Source organism: Simochromis diagramma, unplaced genomic scaffold (genome assembly GCF_900408965.1).
Source record: "Simochromis diagramma unplaced genomic scaffold, fSimDia1.1 OVJJ01000293.1, whole genome shotgun sequence".
Classification (NCBI taxonomy): Eukaryota; Metazoa; Chordata; class Actinopteri; order Cichliformes; family Cichlidae; genus Simochromis; species Simochromis diagramma.
This window is the reverse complement of record NW_024386801.1, coordinates 11,672,184-11,682,286: the sequence shown is the minus strand read 5'-3', so window position 1 is coordinate 11,682,286 and position 10,103 is coordinate 11,672,184. Positions and strand designations below refer to the sequence as shown.

At 40.8% G+C, this 10,103-nt stretch overlaps 2 protein-coding genes across 2 annotated transcripts; both read left to right on the top strand.

Moving 5' to 3' along the window:
* Positions 1 to 3,081: 3,081 nt before the first annotated feature.
* On the top strand, positions 3,082 to 5,099 carry snapc5 (small nuclear RNA activating complex, polypeptide 5). Its single transcript, XM_040025843.1, has 4 exons — positions 3,082 to 3,240; positions 3,669 to 3,790; positions 3,877 to 3,957; positions 4,470 to 5,099. The coding sequence occupies exons 2-4, from the start codon at positions 3,701 to 3,703 to the stop codon at positions 4,662 to 4,664; spliced, it is 366 nt and encodes a 121-aa protein (XP_039881777.1). The 5' UTR covers positions 3,082 to 3,240; positions 3,669 to 3,700; the 3' UTR covers positions 4,665 to 5,099.
* Positions 5,100 to 5,226: 127 nt separating this feature from the next.
* On the top strand, positions 5,227 to 10,084 carry lctlb (lactase-like b). The gene is made up of 13 exons (XM_040025841.1): positions 5,227 to 6,330; positions 6,448 to 6,608; positions 6,701 to 6,788; positions 6,879 to 6,988; positions 7,077 to 7,205; positions 7,308 to 7,403; positions 7,500 to 7,554; positions 7,635 to 7,796; positions 7,879 to 8,156; positions 8,242 to 8,368; positions 8,479 to 8,678; positions 8,805 to 8,868; positions 9,940 to 10,084. Exons 1-13 carry the CDS (start codon positions 6,204 to 6,206, stop codon positions 10,053 to 10,055), a joined length of 1,713 nt encoding a protein of 570 aa, XP_039881775.1. The 5' UTR covers positions 5,227 to 6,203; the 3' UTR covers positions 10,056 to 10,084.
* Positions 10,085 to 10,103: the final 19 nt, after the last annotated feature.

The window sequence follows — 10,103 nt, the reverse complement described above, 5'->3', positions numbered from 1 at the left end:
ACATGATAGAGGACCAGTAAGAAGTGCTCATTTCAGGGAACTGGCATATACCTTCTCTATTTCACTCCCCCAGTTGAAAATTGAGTCATAATTTCCTGGTGGCACTGTTCAAAGGTCACCTCCCCTCGTCTTTCTTTCTAAGTTTCCCGCCCCTTTTCCTCCTCTCCCTTTTCAAGGGCCCCTCTTCCAAAATGCCCAGCGCTGCATTCCACAGACAGTGGGAGCACCTTCAAACGCTGCATAGGCATAGCAGACCACCACTGGCAGCGGCATGCATGGAGTCTGAGCCCCAGCCTCAGCTGCCACCAACGCCTCAGCACTAGGACCCAAGCCCTGCCAAGAAGCGCTTTGACTGGGGAGAAATTGCAATGTAGCTGGAATACGGTCTGTGTGATGACAAGGAGAAAACAACTGTCTCTCTCAGGGAGCAGAGTGATAACTGTCCAGCATTAGCCACCTCAGAGTTGATGAAACCTGCTCCAAGTAAAATTCTCATGCCACAGCAGGCGTCTTGTGCGTGTGCTGGGAGGCTGGCAGCTGCAATATTGGGGCACACACCTCAGAGCACCTATTCATATGACCCCCAAATCCCCGAGGTCACAACTGTGCTGACATGGAGCTCCAATTTCTGCCTCCCAAAGCTTCCCATGTGCTTGGCTCATAAAACAATAATGTTCTCGTACATGGCCTCATACAAACACAGCACATGTACAGTACTGTCAATTAATCCGTTAGCTGGCCAACACAAGATTAATGAAACAGAACCTTTTAACTTATTTCAGTGCAAAGACCTGAGAGCTTTCATGTCTTTGAAGATTCTGGTTATATAGTGTTTTTAATACATTTCTTTAAAAAAAAAGAAAAAGAGATGAGATATTAGTGTTTTATTTTACTTTTGGAAATATTGAATGCAATGAAGCTGCAGGATGCCATCATTGCATTTTAGTTGCAATGGTAAAATAATTCCACAGATCTTGTTTATGTTTTTAGAAAAGCACAGTACAGATCTGTACTCGTCAGTCACTTTGTTAGACACGCCTGTTCAACTGCTTGTTAATATAAATATCGATTCAGCAAATGGCTGCAACTTTAGGCTTGTAGACATGGTCAAAACAACCTGCTTAACTACAAATCAAGCATCAGAATGGGGAAGACTGCTTGTAGCTAATAGGAAGGCAAGACTAACTCATCTAAGTTATGGAAAAGAGCATCTCCATATGAACAACATGTTGAACCATAATCAGAATTTGACGCAAAGAACATAAAAGCACGTGTGGCAAGCAAGTGTGGGGATTATTTGTTGTTGCTGACCACATCTATCGCTTTATGACCAACATCACAGGAAGTTCACTGTATTCAAATGGTCTCCAAACTCACTATCTCAGTCCAATAGAGCACATCATGGATGTGCATACGATAACGCTGCAGCATTTTGGTGCATATTAACATGAAAACAACAAGGTGTAACAATGTACTGAAATGTTTCCAGCACCTTGTTATATCTAAGCCACAAAGATTTAAGCTGGTTCTTCAGGCAAAAGGAAGTCCATTCTGGTACTTGCAAGGTGTACCTAATAAAGGGGCAATTGGGTATATATTGCTAGAGAGAAGCTTCCAGAGCCAAATGACCCTCTCACCGTAGGAGTCGACGGTTCAGGTTTTTCCTTTAATGTGTCACTCCGTGTATATTATATATATTGTGTGTGACTACACAGTGAGTTCACCCATCCTTTCTTACCATGGTGATGTTATCCAGCTACAACCCTGATTCCTGATCTCTATGTTGCTAAGAAGAAAAAACTGTTGAACTAATGGCAAAAACTAGCAAAGTTTTAATATATGAAGGATAATTAGGAAATTCTTAATTTTCCTGTTTTCACGTGTGTGAACAGAGAGGTACTGTATGTCTTCTGCTTTTGGCTGAGCTCCATATTGGTGCCTGTGCTGTGATTATCAACACACACATCTGGATGGAATTAGAAAGAAATCCTATAAAGACCTTAATGGGCTCTTCAAACATTTCTGAAGACTGATTAAGAGCCGTTTCAGATCTTGTTCACATCAGTGAGCTCCATCTGCAATTTATTGTGTTTTCACTGAATTCATCATCTACTTTTCTTGTTCCCTTTCAGTGTACTGGAGTTTGTTTTGTTTGTTTGTTTGTTTGTTTGTTTGTTTGTTTGTTTGTTTGCAGATAATGTGCTGCATCGCTGAATATTTTCTTATATGGCAGTTTTAGATAAACTGCCATATAGTGGCAGTGCTCCATCTCTGTCAACCTCAGCATACATGGTGATCCTATGTACCCTGTGGCATAGCAGGGATTTTAAGTGCCCAGCTTCTGGCTTCATGCAAAATTTCTTACAGCATGTTAGCAAACTCTTTGTTATTAAAACGTCACTCACCTTACTTAAGGTGACATTACAGACAAATTTACAGCAAGCAGCAATAGGCCTCACTTCTTCCCCTTAAAGGCTTGTTTGTCTCCCACTAGCATGACCTTTGTGTTTTATAAGGGGAACTAACACCGTGGGCTACATTTGTTACATATTAGGCTTCCTGGCGCTGTAAAGTTGACACCGACCACTTCAACTGGTGTACCAAAGAATTTCATTGATACTGTTTAATTAACTAAGTCAGCTGATAACCAGGTGCTGTAACCACTGCTGCGGTTTGTTAACAGGAGTTTATACAGTCGCTGTTACAAAAACAGCTAGGTTTTCTTACCGTCTTAAACCTTCATTTGCTTCTAAGCAGATTGGTCACTGGGGTTTCTGGAAGCAAAAAGGACAAGGCTGCAGTTGCTGCCACTTTACCGCAAGATGTCACCATGTGCAACACTTCGCTAATGCTGCCTTTCAATGCCTATGTGAAATTGTATTACTGGCTTTTAAGGGGGAAGAAATACAAATAGAGTATCAAAAATAACAACATCAAACTGAATCTAGTTAATTAGCAAAAACAAGAAAAGCGTGAAATTATAGATGGGTATTGCTGCATCTAGTAAAGCCGTGACAGTCTTATTTAACAACTGTTTTGTCCGACAGGACGTGAAGGCACATTAAACCCGGACATGACAGCACAGGAACCAAAGTTTGGCTAGTAGCGGTAGCCGTAGCTGTAGCACAACATCTCTGCTGCTTTTCCTATCCTAAATAAGAAGCTTCAGGAGGCACTTTATCCTGTGTTTCAATAATTTTGGCGTTGGTATGGAGTTGTAGGCTGAATTTATAAACGGAGGTAATTGTCTTAAAATTGTTTTTGTTACTCACCTGGGGACATAAACTGTTTATTATGTGGGATACACGCTTTGCCTCCAAAGTGGTCTTTGTAGCGGCTAGCTAGAAATAACAAAATCATGTTACAAAATTTCCAGAAACAGTGTGTTGTTGCGGACATTAAATACCGATCTGTTAATAACTGGCTGCGATTAATGCATTGTTGTAGTCTACTATAAGATTGATATTTTGACCAGCTAATACTACCTGCTGAGTTGTTAAGTATATTGAATATAGTGGTATTAAATGTTAAAAGATGAGACAGAAAATGCCAAACGTGTTGGAGATCCGCAATAGAATTAGTACAGTAAACTCAAGGTACCGGAGAGCGAATAATTAAATAAAAAAAGCTTTGTGAAGCATCCTTGTGCTGTCTGGTTTCTCTCTCAGTATTGAGGAATGGTCTGACTGCAGCAGCAAATATGCTTAGCCGTCTGCAGGAGTTAAAGAAGGAAGAGGAGACTCTTCTCAAAATCAAAGTCATGCTACAGGACCAACTGAACAGGTTAAAGGTCAGTGCAGGCTGCAAAATACAAGCATGCTGGAATATGTGTACATACCTGTAGTTTATGTCCTGTGTGCTTCTTCTGCATTTCAGTTTGAAGAGGGGGCCCTGAAGTCTATTATTAATGCTCAAACAGAAGAAGGAACCTCTCAACGCTTATCGCCCGAACCTGAGGTAGATCTCTGCACCAGGAAAGGACACAACACTGGAGACTATTACAATCGGTCATTTGCATTCATATACAAGATCAAATAACTGTGTTTCTCTAGCAGTAATTTGCTTAAGGGGAGCACAGTCATTTAGTCAGAGTGCATCTAATTTTTTTTATCAGTAGTTTATATTTAGAGAGGTACTATATGTGTCTTGGGATATTTGTCCTTTTTGTTTTAATTCAGTAATTCAGAGGCTGCAGAGTGGGATTCCCTGAAACATAAACTTGTTGCTTCTGCACGTGATTATGATTGATTTCATGGTTAAAGTGAGCAATTGATGATATTGTCTCAAGAGATTGCACCATCAGCCAGACACTCACACTGACCCAATCACTTCTTTGCTTATTTTTTCCCCCACCCCCACACTTTTGCACAAAAGTGTTGTATGATGTCTGTGTCTGGTTATGACAACTGGTTGTAAAGTTTTCACCTTTCAACATCAATTCTTTTCTTTTTTGTTGTTGAATGTTTCAGGTTGAGGTTAATCTGGATGATGAAAGTGAGATTAATCGAACCAAACTCCTCTTGAATGCTGCGGCAGATTATGATATGGAAGAAGAAGAAGAGGAGGAGGAGGATGAGGAGGAGGAGGAAGATGAGGAGGGGGATGAGGATGACAACGAACTCGGATTTTTGCCTGAGGAGGATGAGGAGGAAGAAGATTACTGAGATCCATCAGTGTTAGTATTTACACCACTGAAGAAGAACATGAACAGATGCCTGTTATTTGTTCACCTGTTTTGTATTATCACTGAAGATGTTTTATTTATTTGGGTGGAGTAAGTAGCAGTGTAACAATGTCCGGTGCTAGCAATATCTCCTCCTTTGCTGGATTTAAGGCACGTCACCAGGATTTCACACCATGTTAGTCATATGTCAAACTTTGTGGGAAATCTGCTGCTGAAATGCTTTGAGGCAGTGTTATGAGAAACTCTTGGCTTTCTAAACATATTGTGTATTTTCGGAGAATGAAAGCATCAACCCACTTTGAGAATTAGAAGGTCTGATGTTGAGATGTGTCTGTTGATGAAAATGTATGGCTGGGCCATATAAGGAGATAGTATGTCTGTATTATGTAAGCACAAAATAAATGTTTTGCATACATTTTCACCAGCCTGTTTTTTACACTGTACACTTCAAGATAATATCTGTGTTCACTTCGTGTCCTAACCTGACCCGGGCAAATGGGTAGTGCAGTGCAAACACTTTCCACGAGAAAACCATTCAGCATTTTCTAAACAGTTAAAACAATACAGCGAGCCTCACAATAAGGCCAGCTTTCATCCTGACAGCAGGGACAGCTCTGGAGAAGGGTGGTGCTACAACAGGGAATGTATAATAGAGATTGCACAAATAACAGCTGTCTACAGGGTCTGCTAGTCCAGGAGAGAGCTGCCATTCACCCCAAAGTCACTGCGCAGACCTGCAAATGCCTTGTTCGTAAGGTTAACAGGTAACAAATGGGGAAAAATACTGCAAGGATAATATTTTTTTTAAACAAAAAGGGGGGGGGGCAGCAGAGATGTGAACATAGGCAGAAGTGTGTAGAATTAGTATGCAGGCACATTACATTTTTAGGCTGTATTTATGCTTTGCCATATTTCTGTTTTCAATTTTTCGTGCTTACAGTGCAGTATCTTCTGTTTTGCTATGATGCTCTTGGACACCTGGAAATTATTTGCAAAGATAACTGGGTTTACTTTTGAGTTAAATTTGCAAACAAAAGAAATAGCAGCAATTGTAAGGTCCTCTTACATTTGCCTGTTTGTGAGGAAAAGTTCATCCATTGTTGTGTGATTGTGCACTGTAAATATATCAACCTCTCCAACATTAGCTTTGCTTACAGAGGTGAAACCGTAGTTTGAATGGGATCTGTCTGCCTCAGCAAGATGAGCTCACAGACCATTGAGTCTGAAAAGCTCCATTTGGCTTTGCATTATGGACGTGGGACCCCCCACAGTCCAGCACATTGGATGCTTCCAGACAACTTGGTGATAGTTTATTGTTATTATACCAATTTTACACAGGTTTTATTAGAAAGGTTTGCAAGCATGTGTGCATTTTGGCTTGAATATGACATGTTTACTCCAGACCACGCTTCTTTTTGTCATTAAGCGTTGGTGCTGAATGCTTCTCATCTGTATTTAGGTGGTAGTGAGCGACTGAAGCAGAGTGAGACACGAACTGTGCTGCAGGCTCAAAAGTACCATGCTGCCCCACTGTGCAGTCGGTGTGTGCCATGTGCTTATGTTGGTGTTGTGTGTGTCTGCGGCTGAGGACTTCGACTGGACAAAGAACCACCACGGCTCCTTCTATTATGGCACTTTTCCAGCTGGTACACACAGTTCGTTTTGTTCAGTGGGGTTACATTTTATTCATTTTGTATTTAGTGCCATTAGTCCTCCTAAACTGTGATCGTGTAACCCAGATCTGCTAACATTTTGTTTTTCAGGATTTTCGTGGGGTGCCGGAGGTTCAGCCTATCAAACAGAAGGAGCCTGGGACAAAGATGGAAAAGGACTGAGCATCTGGGACGTGTTCAGTCATAAGAAAGGCAAGATCCAACAAAATGACACTGGGGATTTCTCCTGTGAGGGCTACTACAAAGTCAAGGTAGGGTGATCAGGTGTGGTGTGTCTGAGGTGTAAGGAGGGGAAGGTTTGTAGTTAGGACACCAAGTAATCCAGTGTATGCCTTTTGTGCAGGATGATATTTCTCTGATGAAGGAGCTGAGGCTTAACCACTATCGTTTCTCTATCTCATGGCCTCGACTCCTTCCCACTGGCATAAAATGTGGGTAACTGATGTTAAGCCTTTTGATGAAATAAACTGGCAGAATGTGGTTTTATTTCAAAGTAATCCATGCTAAAACACTCTTTCCAGCTGACCATGTAAATGAAAAGGGAATACAGTACTACGATCACCTGATCAACCACCTACTGGAGAACAAAATCACTCCGATTGTTACTTTGTATCACTGGGATCTTCCACAGGTTTGTAAGCAAAATATAGAGAACCCTCAACTTTGTTCTTAATAACATATTTAAACAATATGTTTCTTTTTTTAAATTTTTTTTATAGGTCTTGCAAGAGAAATATGGTGGATGGCAAAATATAAGCATGGTCAATTATTTCAATGAATTTGCTAACCTGTGCTTTGAGAGATTTGGCGACCGAGTCAAGTACTGGATCACTTTCAACAATCCATGGGTACATTTACAAGAAATATTTATACAACAAATACATGCACAAGTTTAACTCACGTCAGCATTAAAAGTATTGTATTTATGCACATTTATGCACATGTACCAGTCTGTAGCTGTTGAAGGTTATGAGACGGGGGAACACGCTCCTGGACTGAGGCTGAGGGGAACGGGAGCATACAGAGCTGCACATCATATCATTAAGGTATAAGACGTCACTTTTATTCAATTACAGTATAAAAACTACACAGTAATTAATAAAGACTTTAAAGTGAAATGTGAAAAAATACTTTTTTCATAGGCACATGCTAAAGTTTGGCACACGTATGACACACAGTGGAGGGGGAAGCAAAAAGGTAAAGAAAATGAAAGTCAGCGTTTACCACTAAAAAGATTACATTTTCTAAGTGCTGAGAGCTCCTGTTTAAATCCATAGGTCTGGTTGGCATCTCTCTGTCGGGGGAATGGGGAGAACCGGTGGATATCAGCAACCAGAAAGACATTGAAGCAGCTGAGAGATATGTCCAGTTCCACCTGGGATGGTTTGCCACACCGATCTTTCATGGCGACTACCCTCAAGTGATGAAAGACTTCATAGGTATGTTAAACTGTAAATGCTCCTAAATTAGTGTTATTTATATAACAGGAATTAAATAATTGCTATTTGTGGCAATGTGCAGGGAGAAAGAGTGTCCAGCAGGGCCTCGGGACGTCTCGACTGCCCACATTTTCCCCTCAAGAGAAGAGCTACATAAAGGGGACCTGTGACTTCCTTGGCATTGGTCATTTCACCACCCGCTACATCACCCAAAAAAACAACCCATCGGGCCGTAGCAGCAGCAACTACTTTAGTGACCGTGACCTGGCTGAGCTGGTTGACCCAAGATGGCCTGACCCTGGTTCAGAGTGGCTCTATGCCGTGCCCTGGGGTTTTAGACGTCTGCTCAATTTTGTCAAGGTTACTCATTGATATTTGTGCTACATACTCTTTACTTAAAAAAAAAAACAAAAAAACAACTCATATTGATTTCATCCTCATCTAGACTCAGTATGGGAACCCAATGATTTATGTGACTGCAAATGGAGTCTCTGAGAAGATGTTATGCACAGAGCTTTGTGATGAATGGAGGATAGTGTACTATAAAGACTACATCAATGAGATGCTTAAAGGTGAATGAGCTCACATGTATTGAACAAAAAAATGCAAAAATGTGCCCACTGTCTTAAATTGAAATTACTTTTTTGTAGTTATCAAGCTTTTTGATCTCTTTGTCACCCAGCTATCAAAGACGGAGTCAATGTGAAGGGCTACACTGCATGGTCGCTGCTGGACAAATTTGAGTGGGATGAAGGTTTCTCTGAGAGATTTGGCTTGTACTATGTGGACTTCAGGAACAAAAACAAGCCTCGCTATCCCAAAGCTTCTGTTCAGTTTTACAAACGCATTATCAGCTCCAATGGATTTCCCAATCAAAGAGAGGTGAGCAGAAAGGACTACAAAGCCCTGCCAGTCTGAGGGGGTTTTCATTACATGGTTTATTCTGTACTGTGCCCCAAAATGCAACAAGTCTCTGATTATATTTGACTGTCTTGTGAACCTCCACAGGTTGAAAACTGGAGGCGAAAGGCAGTTGAGACGTGCTCTTCCAGCAATCAGCTTCTAGCTGCAGGTCAGTTCGTCTGTAACATCATTGACCATGTTCCTCACTATATAGGGTTGAACAACTAGCAGGGGTAAACAAATAAAGATTCTTGCCAAAATATGGAAAAAACAGCAAACAAACAAACAAAAAAATGTCCTAAAAATTTGAACACTATAACAATGAAAATAATAAATCTGTTTCTTTTCTTCAGCCATCTCAGAACATGCACGGACAAATAGTGTTAAGAAGAATAGTTGAAATTTAAAAATTGATTAGTAGAATCTGTTACAGGCGATCTGAGATATCTTCTTTGTTTGCCCCTCCAGCTAGAAGAAAATCCCAGGAACATGCAGAAATGCCAAAGGTTTGGCCAGTGCATGATGAAGTTTAGAACTTGAGGGTACATGCTTCCTATTTCTAACAATCTGATTTCTTTTTTCTCTTTTGTCGCTTTGCAATTGTGCGTTTACAATTCTGACTAACAAGCTCCTGCGTTTAACGCCTGCCATTAAACACAAGCTTTTGCTCCTTTTAAAAGAATTCAATTAGCTTTTTTTAACAAAAACTCGCAAACAGGCATAAAGCGAAGCGGTGCACCTCAGCCCACGAGGTATTTCACAAAGCAGAGATTAAAAATGTAACTGGGTAATGTAATAGCACCAATAAAGTCAGTGATATATCTGAGCTGAAATCAAAATTTCAAACATAAGCCTCACCTGCTTGCTGATGGCTTGTAATATTAAGTCATTTTCAGAATACTGCTTTTAATAGTCATCTGGTAAAAACACTGCTTTCTGAAATATTCCCCTGTAGCTGCATGCAGTTCTCAAAGGGTTAAAGTGCCATTAATCAACTCTGAGTACTTTCTCTTCTTTTATTAGAGGAACAGCGGAGTACTGCTGCCAATATTCTAAGACTTATACATGGTAAGGAATCCCTATGCTCTCTATGAATTAGACCAAAATTGTGATTCCAGGACAAGTATTAACCCTTTGAGTGCTGTGCTTGAGCTTTCGCTTCACTGGCAGTGTTTGGACGATATAACAATGCCCATAAGTTTTTAATGAGTGTGTGTGTGTGTGTGTATGTGCTTTGCAGACCCTTTGACCAGCCACATGGAGATGGTGACCGAGATCGTTGTTCCCACTGTGTGCACACTCTCCATTTTGCTCAGTGCCATCTTCCTCATGTTCCTGCTGCGGAGGCGTAACTAGGAAGGCTTTCGTGTTTATACATCACAAGCATTGGCACACACACACATA

Excerpts from the sequence above, each read along its gene's own strand:
- snapc5 (XM_040025843.1), top strand. The coding sequence starts at position 3,701 with ATGCTTAGCCGTCTGCAGGAGTTAAAGAAGGAAGAGGAGACTCTTCTC. Across the intron at positions 3,791-3,876 it reads ACCAACTGAACAGGTTAAAG|TTTGAAGAGGGGGCCCTGAA; the intron begins GTCAGTGCAGGC and ends TCTGCATTTCAG. Across the intron at positions 3,958-4,469 it reads GCTTATCGCCCGAACCTGAG|GTTGAGGTTAATCTGGATGA; the intron begins GTAGATCTCTGC and ends TGAATGTTTCAG.
- lctlb (XM_040025841.1), top strand. The coding sequence starts at position 6,204 with ATGCTGCCCCACTGTGCAGTCGGTGTGTGCCATGTGCTTATGTTGGTG. Across the intron at positions 7,206-7,307 it reads TCACTTTCAACAATCCATGG|TCTGTAGCTGTTGAAGGTTA; the intron begins GTACATTTACAA and ends CACATGTACCAG. Across the intron at positions 7,404-7,499 it reads CTGCACATCATATCATTAAG|GCACATGCTAAAGTTTGGCA; the intron begins GTATAAGACGTC and ends CTTTTTTCATAG.